General features: G+C 44.3%; 2 protein-coding genes across 2 annotated transcripts in view; one reads left to right on the top strand and one right to left on the bottom strand.

Moving 5' to 3' along the window:
• LOC109874860 (phosphatidylinositol 4,5-bisphosphate 3-kinase catalytic subunit alpha isoform) overlaps positions 1-9012 on the top strand; it is a 22375-nt gene extending 13363 nt beyond the window's left edge. Inside the window, exons 12-21 of the mRNA XM_020466892.2 lie at positions 2284-2448; positions 2749-2852; positions 3120-3291; positions 3512-3618; positions 3795-3916; positions 4089-4167; positions 4723-4893; positions 5248-5365; positions 5614-5765; positions 6060-9012. Of these exons, the coding sequence (XP_020322481.1) occupies positions 2284-2448; positions 2749-2852; positions 3120-3291; positions 3512-3618; positions 3795-3916; positions 4089-4167; positions 4723-4893; positions 5248-5365; positions 5614-5765; positions 6060-6330 (1461 nt within the window). The 3' untranslated portion in view covers positions 6331-9012. The remainder of the gene's footprint in view (positions 1-2283; positions 2449-2748; positions 2853-3119; positions 3292-3511; positions 3619-3794; positions 3917-4088; positions 4168-4722; positions 4894-5247; positions 5366-5613; positions 5766-6059) is intronic.
• kcnmb3 (potassium calcium-activated channel subfamily M regulatory beta subunit 3) lies at positions 6861-24601 on the bottom strand. The gene is made up of 4 exons (XM_031810684.1): positions 23883-24601; positions 13428-13631; positions 11372-11546; positions 6861-9971 (listed from the first exon to the last, which is right to left on the bottom strand). The coding sequence occupies exons 1-4, from the start codon at positions 23966-23968 to the stop codon at positions 9576-9578; spliced, it is 861 nt and encodes a 286-aa protein (XP_031666544.1). The 5' UTR covers positions 23969-24601; the 3' UTR covers positions 6861-9575.

Raw genomic sequence — 24601 nt, 5'->3', positions numbered from 1 at the left:
AGCGTGATCACACAGTCGTCCGGAACAGCTGATGCTCTCATGCATGCCTCAGTGTTGCTTGCCTCGAAGCCAGCATAGAAGTGATTTAGCTCGTCTGGTAGGCTCGTGTCACTGGGCAGCTCGTGGCTGTGCTTCCCTTTGTAGTCTGTAATAGTTTGCGAGCCCTGCCACATAAGACGATTGTCGGAGCCAGTGTAGTATGCTTCAATCTTAGCCCTCTATTGACTCTTTGCCTGTTTGATGGTTCGCCACAGGGCATAGCAGGATTTCTTGTAAGCTTCTGGGTTAGAGTCCCGCATCTTGAAAGTGGCAGCTCTACCCTTTAGCTCAGTGCGAATGTTGCCTGTAATCCATGGCTTCTGGTAGGGATTGCATGGATCTGTTTGGGCGGTATGCAAACAGAAAAGTACAGTCACTGTGGGGACGACGTCCTCGATGCACTTATTGATAAAGCCAGTGACTGTGGTGTACTCCTCAATGCCATCGGAAGAATCCAGGAACATGTTCCAGTCTGTGATAGCAAAACAGTCCTGTGGTTTAGCATCTGCTTCATCTGAACACTTAAAAAAAAAAAAATCTAGACCGAGTCACTGGTACTTCCTGCTTTAATTTTTGCTTGTAAGCCGTAATCAGGAGGATAGAGTTGTGGTCGGATTTACCAATTTTCAGCTTCCAGGAATTGTGTACAGATCCTTGCGACATGGGGCTGTGCATTATCATGCTGAAACATGAGGTGATGGGGGGCAGTTGGATGGCACGACAATGGGCCTCAGGATCTCATCACAGTATCTCTGCAGTCAAATTGCCATCGATAAAATGCAATTGTGTTCGTTGTCCGTAGCTTATGCCTGCCCATACATAACACCACCGCCACTGTAGGATACTCTTGTTCACAACGTTGACATCATCAAACCGCTCGCCCACACAACGCCATACACACCATCTGCCCAGTACAGTTGAAATTGGGATTCATCTGTGATGAGCACACTTTTCCAGCGTGCAAGTGGCCATCGAAGGTAAGTATTTTCCCACTGAAGTTGGTTACAACGCCAAACTGCAGTCAGGTCAAGACCCTGGTGAGGACAATGAGCACACAGATAAGCTTCCCTGAGTCGGTTTCTGACAGTTGGTGCAGAAATTCTTTGGTTGTGCAAACCCGCAGTTTCATCATCTGTCCGGGTGGCTGGTCTCAGACGATCCCCCAGGTGAAGAAGCCGAATGTGGAGGTCCTGGGCTGGCGTGGTTACACGTGGTCTGCGTTTGTGAGGCCAGTTGGCCGTACTGCCAAATAATCTAAAATGATGTTGGAGGAGGCTTATGGTAGAGAAATTAACATTCAATTCTCTGGCAACAGCTCTGGTGGACATGCTAGTCGCATGCTCCCTCAACTTGAGACATCTGGCATTGCGACACAACTGCACATTTTAGTGGCCTTTTATTGTCTCCAGCACAAGTTGGAGCAGTGTAATGATCATGCTGTTTAATTAGTCAGCTTCTTGATATGCCACACCTGCCAGATGAATGGATTATCTTGGCAAAGGTGATATTTTAGAGAAATATCCATATATAAACTCTCTGGGATGATGTTTTATTTCAGCTCATGAAACATGGGACCAACACTTTACATGTTGCGTTTTATATTTTAGTTCAGTGTACATTCATTTAATACAGGGTGTGTTGGTAAATTTAGATTGTACTCTGGGCATTTGTAATTTCAGAGTGTTGTCAGATTGTCTGTCTAAATTAAGAGCGTTTCACTCTCGGAGCGTTCAGAGCGCGGAGTAAGGTTGATCCAAGCGTTCTTACCTTACAACGGCAGTCTAGCCCCCAAGCTAATGTTGGCTGGCTTGCTAGCTACTTCCAGACACAAATGAGGACACCTCACTCTGACAATTTGACTCGCCCTAGCAGAGCTGGTTAGGCTGTTTTCATGTTATCTAGAATGTTGGTTACGGTCACTGTGCTGCTGGCAACAATTGAATTATGTTTTTATGCTGACGTTTACTGACACTGGTCATCTTCAACTGGTGTTGCACATTTGTAAATTCATCAGTTATTCTGTACTTTGGCACACTCAGATGAGTGCTCTGAAATTGGAGTAGATAGCTGGAGTGAATTTACAAGCGTAGCCAGAGTGAATTTACAAACGCACCCACAGTTTTCTCATTTAGCCATTGGATGCCATTTTTGACGGTCATGTCATCCGTTTTGTTTTCCAGTTTGTTCCTCTAACTTTGATTTCAATTTATATACTTTTCCATTTAAAAAAAATCTTTGTTCCAGATGTATTGCCTTTTAAAGGACTGGCCAGCCATAAAGCCAGAACAAGCCATGGAGTTGCTGGACTGCAACTTCCCCGATCCCATGATCCGAGACTTTGCTGTGAAGTGCCTTGAAAAATACTTAACGGACGACAGACTCTCTCAATACCTCATTCAGCTGGTCCAGGTACAATAATAAGACTCACTCTTAGTCTATAATGAATCAAGAGATGGGGTGTGGCTTGTCTATTCTATTCACATACTATTCTTGGATTCAACATGTCTGTCACTGACTGTCAGCTTGATGTGTTTTTGAATGGCTTTGACACCTACGTTTGACAGTGTTTTAATTATTTGACACTACATAAAGAATTCAATATGACCCCTCAGGCTAACTGCTTTCTTTTTACATGGTGGCTTCTAATCCTATCAGATGCATTTTATTTGGGTGTGTGTGTTCTGAACATACTGTATTTCTGGCCACCAGGTTCTGAAGTACGAGCAGTACCTCGATAACCCACTGGCCCGCTTTCTGCTGAAGAAGGCTTTGACCAATCAGAGGATAGGCCATTTCTTCTTTTGGCATCTCAAGTGAGTTTGATATCTGTTTGTTTCCATACTAGTCCACTAGCCTTATGGTGTTTATGAAACCAAATGTGTGTGTTGTGGATTGCTTGAATTTGCCTTAGGCAGCCAGAATTCCATTCTGCTGGTGTAAAATCTTGTAGAACATGCTTAATTTCTGCATTTTAAGGTTTACGTAAAGAAAAGGCTTACAGAGGTTACATTGATTGAGAAAAGTCTTGCTAGTACATTTGTATAGGGGTGCACAATCGCATAAGTTCTCTCTGCCTCCAGGTCTGAGATGCACAACAAGACAGTGAGCCAACGTTTTGGTCTGCTGCTGGAGTCCTACTGCCGGGCCTGTGGCATGTACCTGAAGCACCTGAGCAGACAGGTGGAGGCCATGGAGAAGCTCATCAACCTCACAGACCTCCTCAAGCAGGAGAAGAAGGACGAGGCCCAGAAGGTAACGTTTGCGACGTGATCAAGGCCTTTCCACTTCCCACCCTAATATGGAAGCCTCAATTGATCAGTCTTTTTTGTGATCATGTTTTTCTCTTACTTACAACAAACTAGATACTAAGCAAAAAGGAGTGTGGAACTGCTACAAAGGTCTCCTTGGTCTTCAGGACTATGGACTCCCTACACTTACAGTAAAGTGAAGCGTGCGCTCTCTCTGCCCTCAGGTTCAGATGAAGTTCTTGGTGGAGCAGATGAAAAGGCCTGACTACATGGATGCCCTACAGAGCTTCACCTCTCCGCTCAACCCAGCTCACCAGCTGGGAAACCTCCGGTACTACTCACAGTAGACTTAACCACGAACGTCCACATATTCTTCTGAATGTTTAAATAAAGAAACCAAGAAATGTGTCCTGTGAAATTCCGGTTTAATGACAGGCTGTACTGTGTTCAAAATGTTTTCATAACGTTATTCTGAGTCTGTGTTGATACGTTTGCCATCTCTTTCAGCTTGGAAGAGTGCCGGATGATGTCATCGGCCAAACGGCCTCTGTGGCTCAACTGGGAGAATCCCGACATGATGTCAGAGTTGCTCTTCCAGAGCAACGAGATCATCTTCAAAAATGGAGACGGTACATTTTGCTAATGCAAAACGAATCGCCCAACCCTCTTGACTCACTGTGGACACTAGACGATAAACATGCTTACTGAATCCCATTTTGCCCTGGCACCGATTCATATTGCATTAGTGTGATCAAAGCTCAGACTCCTCATCTTGCTATTTCACTCTCACCTCTCCTTCAGATCTGAGGCAGGACATGCTCACTCTGCAGATCATTAGGATAATGGAGAACATCTGGCAGAACCAGGGGCTTGATCTCAGGTACTAGTCTCTGTAACCGCAATAACGCAGCAGCATGAATGAATAGTCCATTACACCCTTCATGTTCTTCTCCTTGATGGCAGGAGCCTAAAATTAGGAGCAACTCGTCCGATCCGTTAAACATTGAGTCCATTACTTTCCGTAGGAGCTAATAATGTAAACTCTGAACTGGAAGCTAGTGTAGCCTAAATGAGATACGAAACGGCGGAATGTAGGTCGATTGAAAGTCGGGTTGATTTTTGAAGGGAGTGAATGTATAGCTTCCATAGGTAGGCTGTCATTGTAAATACGAATTTGTTCTTAACTGACTTGCCTAGTTAAATGAATTGTTACTTCCAGATTAGGAGTAATATTTCTTAGATCTGTATCATATTGTACTGATCACATCCCAATCTCCGTTGGTGGATTGACCGTCAGGATGCACTTCTGATTGAACCGAAGGAATCAATGCATGTGTGTCTAGATGGAATGACTGGTAGATGAATGATGTATCGATGAAAGACTGTAGCCATGGTAGACCTACCGGTCATCCTATTTGGTTGTTTTTGTCCCCAGGATGTTGCCGTACGGCTGCCTGTCCATCGGCGACTGCGTGGGCCTGATCGAGGTGGTGAGGAACTCCCACACCATCATGCAGATCCAGTGTAAAGGAGGCCTGAAGGGGGCGCTGCAGTTCAACAGCCACACGCTGCACCAGTGGCTCAAGGACAAGAACAGGGGAGAGATGTGAGCACTAGGCTATGTTCCAATAGCCACAACAGCATAGCATACATCTTAGAATGCATGACCAGTAGGCCTTCATTCCTACTTTCTTCTACATGGTGTTCTTCTAAGCTATGCTAGGTGCTAAACACTTGGTCATGCTAGATTATGTGGTTAGAAATATTGGGTGTATATTAAGGAATAGACTGTCACATGGGGTTAATCCTTGAAAGGGCAAAAGTATCCACGAATTGCCTATAAGTGGAATGTACTGTATTCTTATAAAATGCCTTATGGATGTCTTTCTTTAGCTGCAATAGGATTGTTGTAGTTTCATGTCTTTGGTCTAATGACATATACCCATTGACATGTGTCCAGGTATGACCAGGCCATTGACTTGTTCACACGGTCGTGTGCGGGATACTGCGTAGCCACCTTCATCCTGGGGATCGGTGACCGACACAACAGCAACATCATGGTCAAAGATGATGGACAGGTACTTCACAGACTCTTGCAAAATTCTAATATGTTTCCCAAAATTACCTAGTTATCCAGAAATCCTGATGTGAAGATTTCTGGAATTACATAGGAAATCTGGGAATCCTCCACCAGGATCTATGGGAAAGCTACTGGAATTTTGCAACCCTACAAATACTTTTTTTTTTCTCTCTTGACGTTCCCTGGTTATAGGAGGCCTGTCAGCAGTTTTTGTGATGCTCTTTGTTTTGTCTTTTCTCCTTGCAGCTATTCCACATCGACTTTGGCCATTTCCTGGATCACAAGAAGAAGAAGTTTGGCTACAAGCGAGAGCGGGTGCCTTTTGTCTTGACACAGGACTTCTTAATCGTTATCAGCAAAGGAACCCAGGAGTGCACAAAAACCAGGGAGTTTGAGAGGTACAGTATCTGTATTTTTGTTAATGTTAACTTTCCTATCAGTGAATATTAGGGATTAGATTCACTACTCTGAAGGCAGTGTTTTTAAAAAAGGCTACATGGGGGAACTCTGACTACATTTAGCTTTTAATTGATCTGAACCTGAAATTGTGATATAGAATGATATCATTGCTCTACTGGTAATGCATTACAACTTTATTAATCCCCTCAGGAGCCATTTTGAAGCACAGTTATTAGCACAAACACATGCTTCCTAACCCAGCTAGGTTCACAAATGTCCTCCCACTCCCACAGGTTTCAGGAGATGTGCTACAAGGCCTACTTGGCCATCCGGCAGCACGCCAACCTCTTCATCAACCTGTTCTCCATGATGCTGGGCTCTGGCATGCCCGAGCTGCAGTCGTTCGACGACATCGCCTACATCCGTAAGACCCTTGCCCTGGACAAGACGGAGCAGGAGGCCCTGGACTACTTCATGAAGCAGATGAATGACGCCCACCACGGCGGCTGGACCACCAAAATGGACTGGATCTTCCACACCATCCGCCAGCACGCCATGAACTGAGAGGTTCCATAGGCCTGGAGAGCCACAGCAACACAGAGAGGACAAGGGCGGATCTCGACACCATCCGCTAGCTAAGCTCGCCATGAGCAGAGATGGCAGAGCAGACGGGGCTAGCGCCCATGAATATAGATATGAATGGATAGAGCTGTTGGATGAAGTGAAAGGCTAGAACGGGTCTCTAAATCATCCGCTAACTTATGAACCCATCTGTTAGAAGGGTGCCAACTGGATATTAGGGATGCACCGATGGGGGAAATTATGGGCTGATACGATAATCATATTTTTGGGCCATTATTTTTCCCGTATTGGTATTGCAATATGGCCATAAAGTTTTCTCCTTGTAAATTTAGGGGACCAATCATGATTAAAAACAATCTGACGTTTGATCTCTATTTTATTATCAGTCGATAGTGATATGAAGGGTGATCTATTGCTTTATCGGCCAATATATCACGTCTACTGATATGCGGGCCGATTAAAAAATAAAAAATAAAAATAAAAAGTGTCATCCGATATTGTGCATCCCTAAATAGCGTACCCCATCCACTAGTTTACTATGGACAGAGTGGATCTCTAGCCTACATTCTGCTAGCACGCCAGGACACCATGAAGGCCTGCCCAGGGTCATGTTCATTAGGGCATGCAACAGAAAGTGAACAATTGTTTCTTATTGGACAAATCATGGCAGTCTGTTTTCTTCCGCTTGGAGCCCAATGAACACTACCCAGAATACCACCAGCATTGTTAAATCCCAGTGGTGCATGGTTAACAGACACGAGGATGTCCGTTCATCGTCTGCTGTCAATTTTAAGGCTAGCAAGCAGAACTTTCTGACCCATGTTTGATCTCAAGTGACGATTACACAGTGTCCCCTCCGATTGAAACAGTCATGTTTCGTGACCTCAAGTATGACATTTTGTACAGAAGTATCCCAATGGTCTCTTATCCATACTGTGCACATTATTCTGAGTCTTTATTTTCTACTGAGCCAAAGTACTAAAATATATCTCTCTCACACACACACACACCCCCGACAGCTTAGGTATCGGTCTTACCGTGGGAATGAGTCACTACTATTCCAATCCCTGTGTATCTTCTGTGTAGCACTGATCTCTAACATTTGTATTTGTTTGTCAGTGTTACGACGCGTGTGGAGCATTCAGGTGCAAAATGGCTGCCGTCCAGCACCGTTGGCTGCAACGCAGACGTTTTGGATGACCGACAGAAAAGAACTGTAAAGTCCTTTTGCGACACCCAGATGAAATAGATATTCAAATTCATCCTCGTTCTGTTTTTATTGGTTGCTTTGTTTTTAAAGGGAAAGGGGGAGGGGGGGGCGAAAAGGATGTGCAATGTTATAGAATGCCGTGCTGTTACACTATGCAAATTGTGATATTTATGTACTGTACTATAGACTTGTAATACTGGTGTCAAGGCAAAGTAGGGTCAAGAGATGGGAGTATCTCTGAATTGTGCATATACACGGCATTAAGGGTGTCTCAACTATGTACAGACAGTACACAGGAGACAAATGTACAATTATGCACTGTGACAGTATCACTTCTCTTTCCTAACAGGGTGACTCTGGAAGAACTGAAAAAAGGCTATTGTACCCTGCCTTTCACTTTAGGAAACTAATGAAAAGAAACAACCCACAGGTCGGAAAACTATCAGTGAAACATCTAAACAGACATTTTAGGAAGCGTTTGAAACCAATTTTTTTTCTCTCCAACTGAATTGGAATTTGCTTCACCCTGTCTTTATAAAATTCAAGTATGTATAGATTAGACACTATTCCAGACTTCCTCAGCATTCTCTTTTCATATGAACTCCCTATACAGTAAAGTTTTCTTCTTTTTACTGATGTGAATGTGGTTTTCCCTTTAAGTGTCTTTTTCTGTTCCCTTCCCCGAACAACTTCCCTTGTAAGTGTGGATCCTGCAGTTTGCTCATTGCATAGTACTAGGTTATTAGTCAGTTGTATGCCAGCTTCACCAAATGATTTACTGTGCGTGTTTCTGTACAGGTTACAGACTGTTGGGCAGGACCCAGTCAAAACGAGACAACTACAATACCCATAGTACATACACTATGCAAGAGCTATCATAAATGTTTCTTTTCATTTTTGCTGTGGGAAATGTCATCCTTTTCTCTTACTAGTGTTTACTTGAAGTTCATGTTAATGACCTTTTTTGTTACTGGTGAGGTACAATGGCACACCATGAAGAGAACTGCTACTTTGTGCAAATCACTTTCCTTGAATAACTCTAGAGGTAATATATTTTTGTATTCTAAATGTAGACAAACTCAAAATATAATCGCTAACCCTCCCAAAAACATTGGACTTATGCATAATACATCCTTTTACACCCCAGTAGACAGCTTGTTGTCGTTGAAATGAGAAACGAGTGACGAATGAATGAAGGAGGAAAATGTATCTAGTGGAGTTTCACTGAAGGTCTGCTGCTCTGACTGAGTACAGTGTAAAAGCACAATGGTGAAAAGCTATCCTGCATGTTTTTAAAGCTGATATTCTTATCTAACTATTCATCTTTGTAAATATTGTTTGACCTGTAGTATGCACTAATTAATCTTTCATACTCATTCATTTTACCATGTCTGGAAAGAATCCTGTATTCATTCACTCATTGTACTGTTTAATAAAAATAAAAAATCTCTGTATCCCTGTCTCATATTTTGAGAACCAATGCATTTAATTTCTTATTATCCATTTGCCATGCCATGATATTTAAAAAGGACAATATAAAAACTCAGTTAATCCTACATCGTTTCAGTAATATCTAACCTCGTCCCCATATATTGACAGAGAAATGCGGCTAGTTGATTATAGTACCTGCTTCGACTAACCATACCAGGAAAAAGTACCTTCAAGTCAGCTTATTCAGCACAGGTGGTTGGTGCCACCTTAATTGGGGAGAAGGGGCTAGTGGTAATGGCTAGAATGGTATTCCATTCGCTCAGTTCCAGCCATTATTATGAGCCAGCCTCCACTACTATTCAGTCATACAGTGGGATTCCCTGCAGCCCTTGTGCATATCTATTTAAAAAAATCCAGGACAAGGTGGATAACATAATTATTTCCATTTCCTACTACATCAACCCATAGACTCCCTTACAGTGGGGATCACCTACACAGTATGTTATCTCCATGTCCTTTCACTGGCTATATTCAATACACATTGTAGTACACTTATTGCATATTGGAGCACAGCCACTGTCAGCTATCACTTCACTGAGTCATCCTGCATAGGTGAGTGCTGTCCAGAGCCAGACCACCTAAGGAGCTGATAGAGTTTGCCTTGGGTATTTGTCATCGTTGTCAGCCTACCCCCTGCCACCTCATTACCCAGCTCCGTACAGAGGTGTGCCAGTCTCTGGTTGAGCTTCACCAGGCCCACCAGTAGAGCTCCCCCACCCAGCATCAAGCTGGGCCACAGCAGAGACCACAGGGCAAGGCCTAACGTGTACTTCCTCTTCAAAATGGTGTCCTCTGGGTATTTTCTGGGGTCGGAAAGACAACTCAACTCACTGCCTTGTGTCTCCTCCAAAGTGTTTTGGATTTTCTGCACTTCGCCCACAAGGACTTTCCTGTCTACTTGACATTTGGGTATGTAGAAACACTGCAATGATAAGGGAAAAATAGTATACATATTTTGTTTATATTATCTAAGTCTGATATATATCATGACTTGCACGCATGACTAATGCACATTAGCTAGACACCAGTCACTCCGGATGGAAGCTTCTCCTTAATGACTGAAGCAAATTTCTCATATTAGCGACATTCAGTCACTGGTGGCCTTTATTCTACAGTTGATGTTGGAAGTTTGCATACACTTAGGTTGGAGTCATTAAAACTCATTTATCAACCACTCCACAAATTTCTTGTTGACAAACTATAGTTTTGGCAAGTCAGTTAGGTCATCTACTTTGTGCATGACACAAGTACATTTTCCAACAATTGTTTACAGATTATTTCACTTAAAATTCACTGTGGGTCAGAAGTTTACATACACTAAGTTGTCTGTGCCTTTAAAATGCTTGGAAAATTCCAGAAAGTGATGTAATGGAAACAGGTACAAAAGTATCTATATCCACATTAAAACGAGTACTATATCGACATAACCTGAAATGCCGCTCAGCAGGGAAGAAGCCACTGCTCCAAAACCGCCATAAAAAAAGCCAGACTACGGTTTGCAACTGCACATCGGGACAAAGATTGTACTTTTTAGAGACATGTCCTCTGGTCTGATGAAACAGAAATATAACTTTTTGGCCATAATGACCATCATTATGTTTGGAGGAAAAAGGGGGAGGCTTGCAAGCCAAAGAACACCATCTCGACCGTGAAGCACAGGGATGGCAGCATCATGTTGTGGGGGTGCTTTGCTGCAGAAGGGACTGGTGCACTTCACAAAATAGATGGCATCATGAAGATGGAAAATTATGTGGATATATTGAAGCAACATCTCAAGACATCATCCAGGAAGTTAAAGCTTGGTCACAAATGGGTCTTCCAAATGGACAATGACCCCAAGCATACTTCCAAAGTTGTGGCAAAATGGCTTAAGGACAACAAAGTCAAAGTATTGGAGTGGCCATCACAAGCCCTAACCTCAATCCCATAGAAAATGTGTTGGCAGAACTGAAAAAGTGTGTGCGAGCAAGAAGGCCTACAAACCTGACTCAGTTACACTAGCTCTGTCAGGAGGAATGGTACAAAATTCACCCAACTTATTGTGGGAAGCTTGTGGAAGGTTACCCGAAACGTTTGACCCAAGTTAAACAATTTAAAGGCAATGCTACTAAATACTAATTGAGTATATGTAAACTTCTGACCCACTGGGAATGTGATGAAAGAAATAAAAGCTGAAATAAAGCGTTCTCTCTACTATTATTCTGACATTTCACAATCTTAAAATAAAGTGGTGATCCTAACTGACCTACGACAGGGAATCTTTACTAGGATTAAATGTCAGAAATGTATTTGGTGTATGTAAACTTCCGACTTCAACTGTACCTCAGGGTTGAAGAGTACAGACTCTTCATCGTAGTGTAGGCGAGCCTTCTGTCCAGAGGTACTGAGGTTGACCAGAACCCTCAGGCATGGGGCAGTGCTGACCCCTCTGCAGTCGGCCCACTCATCCAGAACATCAACCTGGACCAGCAAGCAGCTGGCCTCCTCATGCCAGTCACTGAAACCATCAGCAGTTGATGAGAAGCAGTTGTGTAAAGTACTTAAGTAAAAATACTTTATTTAAAAAGTACCGCTTAAGTAGTTTTTTTTATTAGTATCTGTACTCTACTATTTATATTTTTTACTACTTTTAATTTTACTTCACTACATTGCGAAAGAAAATGTACTTTTTACTCCATAAATTTGACCTGACACCCAAAACTACTACTGCTTAGCAGGACAGGAAAATGGCCCAATTCACACACTTACAGTGTTAAGAGAACATCCCTGGTCATCCCTAATGCCTCTGATCTGGAGGACTCACTAAACAGAGAACATCCCTGGTCATCCCTAATGCCTCTGATCTGGAGGACTCACTAAACAGAGAACATCCCTGGTCATCCCTAATGCCTCTGATCTGGAGGACTCACTAAACAGAGAACATCCCTGGTCATCCCTAATGCCTCTGATCTGGAGGACTCACTAAACAGAGAACATCCCTGGTCATCCCTAATGCCTCTGATCTGGAGGACTCACTAAACAGAGAACATCCCTGGTCATCCCTAATGCCTCTGATCTGGAGGACTCACTAAACAGAGAACATCCCTGGCCATCCCTACTGCCTCTGATCTGGAGGACTCACTAAACACAAACGCTTTATTTGTAAATGGCGTCTGAGTGCGCCCCAGCTATCCATACATTTTACAAACAACAAAATTGTGCCTTCAGGTTTGCTTAATATAAGGAATTTGAAATTATTTATACTTTCACTTTTGACACTTCAGACCAAATACTTTTACTCAAGTAGTATTTTACAGGGTGGTGTTTACTTTTACTTGAGTCATCTTCTGTTAAGGTATCTTTACTTTTACTCAAGTATGACAATTGGGTACTTTTTCCACCACTGATGAAAAGTTATAGTAACACTGTAGCTGTCCTTATGCATGCATTCACAACACCTTTATAACAGCTATATACACAACATTTGTCATAAGCTGTTATAAGTTGTCATAACTAGTTATGAGGAACTCCACATTATTTTATAAAACAAGTTATAATTGGTTTATTGATGACTGTTCATGCTGTTGTCATACTGGTGGTTGTCTCGTTGTCAAAATAAATACAAATCATAAGTACATCTATACTCCCCTTTGCCCATATGTCTTAGAGATTCTTTAAATGGTCATGTTTTGTGATACTCTCAACTCATCCTATGGTATAAGCAAATTCATAACGGTTTTATAACACCTCAAATGAATGTCAATTTACTTAGTGTCTGTGCACACTTTATAAGGGTATATGACATGGTTATGATGCCCATTATTCCATTCAATGTAATGTGACACAAAGGTTGGTAAATTAATTAATAACCTGATATAATACCTTGTATGTAGACTATGAGTAGCAGCATGTAATAACATATGACATAAGTTTTCATGCAGACTATGTAATAGCAGTTGTTTTTAATAGTTTCCCTTAGAGCATATGACAACAGTATGAAATATCACCTATAACACCAATTATAACTATTTTATAACATCATGTGGGGATTCTCATAACTAGTTACAACAATTCCTGACAACTTATGACAAATGTTATGTTTTCTATAGCTGTTATAAAGGCGTTATGAATGCATGCACGAGGACACCTACAGTAGTGTTACAGTAGTGCTATTATTGGCCATCTTGTATTAACTCAAATTCTTCACTTTGAAGATGATCATAAGGTACAGTACAGTCATCTCCTACGAATTCAGCCCAGATGATTTTGATTCTTAGAATCATATGATTGATTCTTAGAAATATAACCTATTGTAAGTGTACAAAACCACCTGTGTCCACTCACCAGATAGTGATTCTGCTCCATATATAAACGTCTTATTGACAGAGGCCTACCTTACCTGTTTAGGTGGGGTTTAACCAGAGTGATCCCGATCAGAAAGTACATGAGCACAGAGAAGGCCATCATGCTGAAGCCCATGAGCATGGCTCTGTCCTCCCCCACACTGGAGGCCATCACCTGAGCCTTGGCCCTCTCCCCTCCGCACCCGTACCCTCCTCTCCGCCACACCTGCTCCCTCGCCGCCAAAGGGTGGAGGATCTCCCTTTGTCATAGGCACACACATACATGCACATGAATTAATGCACACACGCAAATGAACACACACGCTCATGAATGAACACACATACAGTGGGGCAAAAAAGTATTTAGTCAGCCACCAATTGTGCAAGTTCTCCCACTTAAAAATATCATTTTCATCATAGGTACACTTCAACTATGACAGACAAAATGAGGAAAGAAAATCCAGAAAATCACATTGTATGATTTTTAATGAATTTATTTGCAAATTATTATTGTCTGTCATCATTGAAGTGTACCTATGATGAAAATTACAGGCCTCTCTCATATTTTTAAGTGGGAGAACTTGCACAATTGGTGGCTGACTAAATACTTTTTTGCCCCACTGTATGTGCATGAGAATGGCACGGACTCCATTCCAGCCAAGGTTCAAATTACTGGCAGGACAAGCAAAAGCCCATTTCTCTCACTAAAGAAGAGAGATCAAGAAGTGAAGTGGGAGAGAGTAGGAAAGATAAATATTAAACCTGTGGTTTCTTATTTGTTCAGAAATCAAATCACTTTTTTCAGAAACAGGCACTTTTGTTATTGTTTTGTGAAGATGCAGTCTTGTTTTGCTTGAAATGAGAACATTTGTGATGTTTTGTTTTGCTTGAAATGCAGTCTTGTTTTGCTTGAAATGAGAACATTTGTGATGTTTTGTTTTGCTTGAAATGCAGTCTTGTTTTGCTTGAAATGAGAAGATTTGTGATGTTTTGTTTTGCTTGAAATGCAGTCTTGTTTTGCTTGAAATGAGAACATTTGTGATGTTTTATTTATTTACTTTTATTTATGATTACGCTGCATATCTATTTTACCTCATGTTTAATGTGTCTGCATTGAAAATGTGCAATAAATATTGCCGAAATGCTGTTGAAATGTAGTACTTTGTTTATTAGCTATACATATACAAGAACTACATACGCCCCCAAATCATAGCGCACGTTAGACATTTTAATGGCTTGGACCTTTTGGGGGAGAAAATGTTAAGTCACTTGAATTCTAATTGTGCACCCCTGGGCCAGGCCTAATAGATTTATTTCTCAACTGTCCTAATATGAAGCACATTGCTTTGCAACTGGAGTAACCCTCCTGGCAGGCAAGAAAATGAACCTCTGGAAAGCATCCTACAGTGCCTACTGATGTCTTTATTCCCCCCATGCCTCCGTTCCGACAGCTGCATGATAACGGCCCATTCTAAATCAAAACTAATTTCACGCATATATTATTTAGTATATGTAAAAGACGAGATCAAATTGATGATAGTATTCTCACCCGTCAGACTATCAGTTATAAATTATGCCCAGCATTTACAGTCTAAGGCATGAAACAGCGCATTCATTTATTTATTTTTAAATCGTAGACCCATGCATTATGTAACCTAGCCCGTAGGCCTAGATGTTTTAGAAGGTTTGTATCACAACTAAAGTGGCCAAATAACTTTAAGTGTCACGTCCATTGTAAGGAGGAGACCAAGGCGCAGCGTGGTAAGCATACATTCTTAATTTATTAAACGAATGAACACACAGACAGACAGACAGACAGACAGACAGACAGACAGACAGACAGACAGACAGACAGGCAGGCAGGCAGGCAGGCAGACAGACAGACCGACCGAGAATTAGAACCTAACACTAGTGAAACATGTGCAGTCATTGCACAATCGCAAAAATGTCTAAAAACCTGTTTTCGCTTTGTCATTATGGGGTATTGTGTGTAGATTGATGAGGAGTTTTAATTTTTAAAATTCATTTTAGAATAAGGAAGTAAAGTAACAACATTTGGAAAAAGTCAAGGGGTCTGAATACTTACCGAATGCACCGTATATTAACTGAGTGTACAAAACATTAAGAGCACCTTTCTAATATTGAGTCCACACCCCAGCCCTCCGGTAGCAGCTCCCCGCACCAGGCTTCCTGTGCGTGTCCTCGGTCCAGTACCACCAGTACTAGCACCACGCATCAGGCCTACAGTGCACCTCGCCTCTCCAGCGCTGTCGGAGCCTTTCTCCTCTCCTGCGCTGCCGGAGTCTCCCGCCTGTTCAGCGCAGCCAGAGCTGCCAGCCTGCATGGAGCAGCCAGAGCTGTCGGTCTGCATGGAGCAGCCAGAGCTGTCAGTCTACATGGAGCAGCCAGAGCTGTCAGTCTGCATGAAGCAGCCAGAGATGTCAGTCTGCATGAAGCAGCCAGAGCTGTCAGTCTGCATGGAGCAGCCAGAGCTGTCAGTCTGCATGGAGCAGCCAGAGATGTCCGTGTGCATGAAGCAGCCAGAGCTGTCAGTCTGCATGGAGCAGCCAGAGATGTCAGTCTGCAAGGAGCTGCAGTCTGCAAGGAGCTGCCAGTCTGCAAGGAGCTGCCAGTCTGCAAGGAACTGCCAGTCTGCAAGGAGCTGTCAGTCTGCAAGGAGCTGCCAGTCTTCAAGGAGCTGCCAGTCTGCAAGGAACTGCCAGTCTGCAAGGAGCTGTCAGTCTGCAAGGAGCTGTCAGTCTGCAAGGAGCTGCCAGTCTGCAAGGAGCTGCCAGTCTGCAAGGAACTGCCAGTCTGCAAGGAGCTGCCAGTCTGCAAGGAGCTGTCAGTCTGTAAGGAGCTGTCAGTCTGCAAAGAGCTGCCAGTCTGCACGGAGCCGCCAGAGCTGTCAGTCTGTAAGAAGCCGCCAGAGCTGTCAGCCTACATGGAGCAGCCAGAGCCGCCAGTCAGCATGGAGCAGCCAGAGCCGCCAGTCAGCATGGAGCAGCCAGATCTTTCAGTCTGCCAGGATCCGCCAGTCAGCCAGACTCTTCCAGATCTACCAGTCAGCCAGTCTCTTCCAGATCTGCCAGTCAGCCAGACTCTTCCAGATCCGCCAGTCAGCCAGACTCTTCCAGATCCGCCAGTCAGCCAGACTCTTCCAGATCTGCTAGTCAACCAGACTCTTCCAGATCTGCCAGTCAACCAGACTCTTCCAGATCCGCCAGTCAACCAGACTCTTCCAGATCTGCTAGTCAGCCAGACTCTTCCAGATCTGCCAGTCAGCCAGACTCTTCCAGATCTGCCAGTCAGCCGGGATCTGCCAGAACTGCCAGTCGGCCAGGATCTGCCAGTCGGTCAGGATCCGCCAGTCAGCCAGGATCCGCCAGTCAGCCAGGATCTGCCAGTCAGCCAGGATCTGCCAGTCAGCCAGGATCTGCCGAAACCACCAGCCAGCCAGGATCTGGTAGATCCATCAACCTGCCTGAGCTTCTTCTCACTCCTGAGCTTCCTCTCACTCCTGAGCTTCCTCTCACTCCCGAGCTTCCTCTCACTCCCGAGCTTCCTCTCACTCCCGAGCTTCCTCTCACTCCCGAGCTTCCTCTCACTCCCGAGCTTCCTCTCACTCCCGAGCTTCCCCTCAGTCCCGAGCTGCCTCAGTCCCGAGCTGCCCCTCAGTCCCGATCTGCTCCTCAGTCCAGTGGGGTTCTGGGGGAGGACTACTAGGCCATGGTCGGCGGCGAGGGTGGACTATCCAAGGACGCGAGGAGAGGGGACTAAGACATTGATTGAGTGGGGTCCACGTCCCGCGCCGGAGCCGCCACCATGGACAGACGCCCACCCGGACCCTCCCTATTGTTTTGAGGTGCGTTCGGGAGTCCGCACCTTAGGGGGGGGGGGGTTCTGTCACGCCCTGGTCGAAGTATTTTGTGTTTATCTTTATTTATTTGGTCAGGCCAGGGTGTGGCATGGGTTTTTGTATGTGGTGTGTATGTATTGGGATTGTAGCTAGTGGGGTGTTCTAGTTAAGTCTATGGCTGTCTGAAGTGGTTCTCAATCATAGGCAGGTGTTTATCGTTGTCTCTGGTTGGGAACCATATTTAGGCAGCCATATTCTTTGAGTTTGTCGTGGGTGATTGTCCTTAGTGTCCTTGTTCCTGTTTTTGTTAGTTTACACAAGTATAGGCTGTTTCGGTTTTCGTTTAGTTCGTTACGTTTATTGTTTGTAGTGTTTGTATTTAGATTCGTGTTACGTTTGTTCATTAAACATGGATCGCAATCTACACGCTGCATTTTGGTCCGACTCTCCTTCACACCTAGAAAACCGTTACACTGGTCTGATTTAAAAAATACAAAATAAAATCACCTTTATTAACCAGGTAGGCTAGTTGAGAACAAGTTCTCATTTACAACAGCGACCTGGCAAAGATAAAGCATAGCAGTCTGAACAGACAACAACACAGAGTTACACATGGAGTAAACAATAAACAAGTCAATAACACAGTAGAAAGAAAAAAAGAGTCTATATACATTGTGTGCAAAAGGCATGAGGAGGTAGGCGGATAATTACAATTTGGCAGATTAACACTGGAGTGATAAATGATCAGATGGTCATGTGCAGGTAGAGATACTGGTGTGCAAAAGAGCAGAAACGTAAATAAATATAAACAGTATGGGGATGAGGTAGGTAAATTGGGTGGGCTATTTACCGATGGACTATGTACAGCTGCAGCGATCGGTTAGCTGCTCAGATAGCAGATGTTTGAAGTTGGTGAGGGAGATAAAAGTCTCCAACTTCAGCGATTTTTGCAATTCGTTCCAGTCACAGGCAGCAGAGAACTAGAAGGAAAGGCGGCCAAATGAGGTGTTGGCTTTAGGGATGATCAGTGAGATACACCTGCTGGAGCGCGTGGTACGGGTGGGTGTTGCCATCGTGACCAGTGAGCTGAGATAAGGCGGAGCTTTACCAAGCATGGACTTGTAGATGACCTGGAGCCAGTGGGTCTGGCAAAGAATATGTAGCGAGGGCCAGCCGACTAGAGCATACAGGTTGCAGTGGTGAGTGGTATAAGGTGCTTTAGTAACAAAACGGATGGCACTGTGATAAACTGCATCCAGTTTGCTGAGTAGAGTATTGGAAGCTATTTCGTAGATGACATCGCCGAAGTCGAGGATCGGTAGGATAGTCAGCTTTACTAGGGTAAGTTTGGCGGCGTGAGTGAAGGAGGCTTTGTTGCGGAATAGAAAGCAGACTCTAGATTTGATTTTAGATTGGAGATGTTTGATATGAGTCTGGAAGGAGAGTTTACAGTCTAGCCAGACACCTAGGTACTTATAGATGTCCACATATTCTAGGTCGGAACCATCCAGGGTGGTGATGCTAGTCGGGCGTGCGGGTGCAGGCAGCGAACGGTTGAAAAGCATGCATTTGGTTTTACTAGCGTTTAAGAGCAGTTGGAGGCCACGGAAGGAGTGTTGTATGGCATTGAAGCTCGTTTGGAGGTTAGATAGCACAGTGTCCAAGGAAGGGCCAGAAGTATACAGAATGGTGTCGTCTGCGTAGAGGTGGATCAGGGAATCGAGCAACATCATTGATATATACAGAGAAAAGAGTCGGCCCGAGAATTGAACCCTGTGGCACCCCCATAGAGACTGCCAGAGGACCGGACAACATGCCCTCCGATTTGACACACTGAATTCTGTCTGCAAAGTAGTTGGTGAACCAGGTAAGGCAGTCATTAGAAAAACCGAGGCTACTGAGTCTGCCGATAAGAATATGGTGATTGACAGAGTCGAAAGCCTTGGCCAGGTCGATGAAGACGGCTGCACAGTACTGTCTTTTATCGATGGCGGTTATGATATCGTTTAGTACCTTGAGCGTGGCTGAGGTGCACCCGTGACCGGCTCGGAAACCAGATTGCACAGCGGAGATGGTACGGTGGGATTCGAGATGGTCAGTGATCTGTTTGTTGACTTGACTTTCGAAGACCTTAGATAGGCAGGGCAGGATGGATATAGGTCTGTAACAGTTTGGGTCCAGGGTGTCTCCCCCTTTGAAGAGGGGGATGACTGCGGCAGCTTTCCAATCCTTAGGGATCTCAGACGATATGAAAGAGAGGTTGAACAGGCTGGTAATAGGGGTTGCGACAATGGCGGCGGATACTTTCAGAAATAGAGGGTCCAGATTGTCAAGCCCAGCTGATTTGTACGGGTCCAGGTTTTGCGATAATCATGGATTTATCGGTGGTGACCGTGTTACCTAGCCTCAGTGCAGTGGGCAGCTGGAAGGAGGTGCTCTTGTTCTCCATGGACTTTGCAGTGTTCCAGGACTTTTCCAGGATGCAAATTTCTGCTTGAAGAAGCTGGCCTTTGCTTTCCTGACTGACTGCGTGTATTGGTTCCTGACTTCCCTGAACAGTTGCATATCGCGGGGACTATTCGATGCTATTACAGTCCGCCACAGGATGTTTTTGTGCTGGTCGAGGGCAGTCAGGTCTGGAGTGAACCAAGGGCTATATCTGTTCTTATTTCTGCATTTTTTTGACCGGAGCATGCTTATCTAAGATGGTGAGGAAGTTACTTTTAAAGAATGACCAGGCATCCTCAACTGACGGGATGAGGTCAATATCCTTCCAGGATACCCGTGCCAGATCGATTAGAAAGGCCTGCTCGCAGAAGTGTTTTAGGGAGCGTTTGACAATGATGAGGGGTGGTTGTTTGCCTGCGGATCTGTAGCGGATACAGGCAATGAGGCAGTGATCGCTGAGATCCTGGTTGAAGACAGCGGAGGTGTATTTAGATGGCCAGTTGGTCAGGATAATGTCTATGAGGGTGCCCTTGTTTACAGATTTAGGGTTGTACCTGGTGGGTTCCTTGATGATTTGTGTGAGATTGAGGGCATCTAGCTTAGATTGTAGGACTGTCGGGGTGTTAAGCATATCCCAGTTTAGGTCACCTAACAGAACAAACTCTGAAGCTAGATGGGGGCGATCAATTCACAAATGGTGTCCAGGGCACAGCTAGTAGCTGAGGGGGGTCGGTAGCAGGTGGCAACAGTGAGAGACTTATTTCTGGAGAGAGTAATTTTTTAAATTAGTAGTTGGAACTGTTTGGGTATGGACCTGGAAAGTATGACATTACTTTGCAGGCTATCACTGCAGTAGACTGCAACTCCTCACCCTTTGGCAACTAAATGTTATAGTTGGGTATGGAAATCTCCGAATTTTTGGTGGCCTTCCTAAGCCAGGATTCAGACATGGCAAGGACATCAGGGTTGGCAGAGTGTGCTAAAGCAGTGAGTAAAACAAACTTAGGGAGGAGGCTTCTGATGTTGACATGCATGAAACTAAGGCTTTTTCAATCACAGAAGTCAACAAATGAGGGTGCCTGGGGACATGCAGGGCCTGGGTTGAAACCAAGATTGAACTCTTTGGCCTGAATGCCAAGCGTCACATCTGGAGGAAACCTGGCACCATCCCTATGGTGAAGCATAATGTTGGCAGCATCATGCGGTGGGATTGTTTTTCAGCGGAAGGGACTGGGAGACTAGTCAGGGTTGAGGGAAAGGTGAATGGATAAAAGTACATAGAGATCCTTGATGAAAACCTGCTCCAGAGCGCTCAGGACCTCAGACTAGGGCAAAGGTTCACCTTCCAACAGGACAACGACCCTAAGCTCACAGCCAAGACAACACAGGAGTGGCATCGGGACAAGTCTCTGAATGTCCTAGAGTGGCTCAGCCAGAGCCCGGGCTTGAACCCGATCAAACATCTCTGGAGAGATCTGAGAATAGCTGTGCAGCGTCGCTCCCCATCCAAACTGCCAGAGCTTGAGAGGATCTGGAGAGAAAATGGGAGAAACTCCCCAAATACAGGTGTGCCAAGCTTGTAGCGTCGTACACAAGAAGACTCGAGGCTGTAATCGCTGCCAAAGGTGCTTCAACAAAGTACAGAGTAAAGGGTCTGAATACTTATGTAAGTGTGATATTTCAGTCTTCAATTTTGTATACATTTGCAAACATTTCTAAAAAACATGGGTTATTGTGTCTAGATATTGTCAGCAGCATACCACCCTGCATACCACTACTGGCTTGCTTCTGAGCAGGGTTGTTCCTGGTCAGTCCCTAGAAGGGAGACCAGATGCTGCTGGAAGTGGTGTTGGAGGGCCAGTAGGAGGCACTCTTTCCTCTGGCCTAAAAAAATATCCCAGTGCCCTGTGTAAGGTGCGGTCTCTCAGATGGGATGTTAAACAAGTGTCCTGACTCTCTGAAGTCATTAAAGATCCCATGGCACTTATTGTAAGAGTAGGGGTGTTAACCCTGGTGTCCTGGCTAAATTCCCAATCTGGCCCTCAAAACATCACGGTTAACTAATAATCCCCAGTTTACAATTGGCTCATTCATCCCTCTCCACTGTAACTATTCCCCAGGTCATTGCTGCAAATGAGAATGTGTTCTCAGTCAACTCACCTGGTAGAAAAAACGTAACAAAGTGTGGAAAAAGTCAAGGGGTCTGAATACTTTCTGAATGCACTGTATGTGAGAACGGGCGTGTTTTTATGATCAGTGGTTAAATAGATATATGATGCTTACATTTTTTTTTAAATGCTTCTCTGTGACATCCCAGGGTAGGATTAAAAGTACACGTTTCTAGCCAGAGGAAGAGTATTTTCTTGCTCCCTACAACACCTTGATTCTCAGTGTTTAAAAATCACTGTTTAATAAAAAAAAAAACTTTTGATGATGTCATCGGGCAGAACTTTTGAACTACAAAACGTAGAAATGCTCCGTTTTCACATAAACTCAGCAAAAAAAGAAACGTCCTCTCACTGTCAACTGCATTTATTTTCAGCAAATTTAACATGTGTAAATATTTGTATGAACATAACAAGATTCAACAACTGAGACATAAACTGAACATGTTCCACAGACTAACAGAAATTGAATTATGTGTCCCTGAACAAATGGGGGGGGTCAAAATAGAAAGTAACAGTCAGTATATGGTGTGGTCACCAGCTGCATGGCCCTAGCCCTCACCCTCTGATCCAACAGGTCCCAGACGTGCTCAATGGGTTTTAGATCCGGGCTCTTCGCTGGCCATGGCAGAACACTGACATTCCTGTCTTGCAGGAAATCACGCACAGAATGAGCAGTATGGCTGGTGGCATTGTCATGCTGGAGGTTCATGTCAGGATGAGCCTCCTGGAAGGGTACTACATGAGGGAGGAGGATGTCTTCCCTGTAACGCACAGTGTTGAGATTGCAGGCAATGACAACAAGCTCAGTCCGATGATGCTGTGACACACCGCCCCAGACCATGACGGACCCTCCACCTCCAAATCGATCCCGCTCCAGAGTACAGGACTCGATGTAATCCTCATTCCTTCGACGATAAATGCGAATCCGCCATCACCCCTGGTGGTACAAAACCGCAACTCGTCAGTGAAGAGCACTTTTTGCCAGTCCTGTCTGGTCCAGCGACATTGTGTTTGTGCCCATAGGCGATGTTGTTGCCGGTGATGTCTGGTGAGGACCTGCCTTACAACAGGCCTACAATACAAGCCCTCAGTCCAGCCTCTCTCAGCCTATTGCGAACAGTCTGAGCACTGATGGAGGGATTGTGCGTTCCTGGTGTAACTCGGGCAGTTGTTGTTGCCATCCTGTACCTGTCCCCCAGGTGTGATGTTCGGATGTACCGATCCTGTGCAGGTGTTGTTACACGTGGTCTGACGATCAGGTTGAAAAGGTTGAAAAGTGGCAGAATTGCCCTTTAAGGTTTGGGATAGACTCAGAGTCTACTTTTATTTGATATATTTTGCCTTGGGCTTCTAGGGCTTCTGTACACATAGGCACACACACACAAATTCCCCATAATTATGTTTGGAACATAATGAACTAAAACGGCAAGAAAATACTTGATTAGTCCGGCCATGCAATGCAGAAGTCATGGTAAAACTGTGGATGGTATTTTCATCTTTATCTTTTATCTATTGTTCTGATATGAGGTGGGTCCCTGATGAATTTGCAATCACAAAGGGGGTCCTCGACGCAATAAAGTTTGGGAACCTCTGCTCTAATCTTATCAACTGGGGTCATCAGAATGATTACTGCGAGAGACGTTTGATGTACTCTGTGTTCCTTTACATTACCGTGTAACTTGTGGGATGTAAAGTAGAGTGTAAATAATCGCTTGAGCACATTAGGATAGACAGAACCACCACTCGAAAACACTTTCTAGGAATTGTATTTGTTTTCCATGTAATAGGAAGTCTCACTTGCAGAAAGGAAGTGTTGATGTACAGTTTTGCTCACCCACCTTCCAGTTTCAGAAATCCCCACCCATTGAATCTTCAATTAAATTCAAAAACATTATTTAGGTAATCCCTAACCTATCTGGGACCAAGTTAGGGATTACTTACAGATCTCTTTGTGCTGTCTTGCCAACTCTTAGGGAGGGTCATTGGCAAGACAGCACCAACAGATCTGGGATCAGTCTAGCTAACCTGTGTCTTACCGTGTCTGTCGCCTCCGTGCACCCTGCAGGTTGATGCTAATGGGGACGCTAAAAGACTTCCGAGGTGAGGCTGTGTTCAAGAACATTCCTGCTTTTCAAACACTCCAACAACTTCCTGTAGTCTGGTTGCCCAGTGTTTGTCAACCTCTGGCCCAAGTACCAGCTCCGGTCCCTGGGATGATGCTCAGCAGTCCCTGAGATGTTCAGCTAGCTGACGGTGATTTTGTCTTTTTTTTGTGCTCGTTTAAATGTACGTTTTCCCCAAAGGAGGAAACAATCTAGCTTGCCGGTACTTGGCACTAAAAAAGGTTGAGAAAACACTGTAGTAGCTTTTCCAATGGTCCTACAGTATCTTCTCCTCAGCTCTACTCTTTAATGAAGCAGCATGATGACTGTATGATGACGGCTCTATGTACTGACAGAGATATACTGGAGGGAATTCCCTGTGTTTGCCGTTCGCCAAGGCTAGAAGGTGAGCGTAAAACATCCTCCCCTCGCCTCTCCACCTGCTCCCAGGAGTTTCTATAGAAACAGCCGGGTAAGATGCTAATGATCTCCCATTGGACCCAAAGCTAGCAGCACCACACCTTGTTGTCCATGATAAACTCATTGTTATGGAAAGAGGTATATGCTAATTTAGTTCAGTATTACATGTAGCTGGTGCTTTTGTGTTTGTCACAGAAAACCTGATCCAATGACAATCTAAATATATACACTGA

This window comes from Oncorhynchus kisutch, linkage group LG30, assembly GCF_002021735.2.
Source record: "Oncorhynchus kisutch isolate 150728-3 linkage group LG30, Okis_V2, whole genome shotgun sequence".
Classification (NCBI taxonomy): Eukaryota; Metazoa; Chordata; class Actinopteri; order Salmoniformes; family Salmonidae; genus Oncorhynchus; species Oncorhynchus kisutch.
Note: the sequence above shows the minus strand (reverse complement) of the source record. Positions and strands in the feature narration are given on the sequence as shown.

Coding starts and splice junctions, on each gene's coding strand:
- kcnmb3 (XM_031810684.1), bottom strand. CDS start 23,968: ATGTTCTTGAACACAGCCTCACCTCGGAAGTCTTTTAGCGTCCCCATT. Junction 13,632..23,882: donor GCACGGAGGCGACAGACACG/GTAAGACACAGG, acceptor CCTATGACAAAG/GGAGATCCTCCACCCTTTGG. Junction 9,972..11,371: donor CTGTACTCTTCAACCCTGAG/GTACAGTTGAAG, acceptor TTATCATTGCAG/TGTTTCTACATACCCAAATG.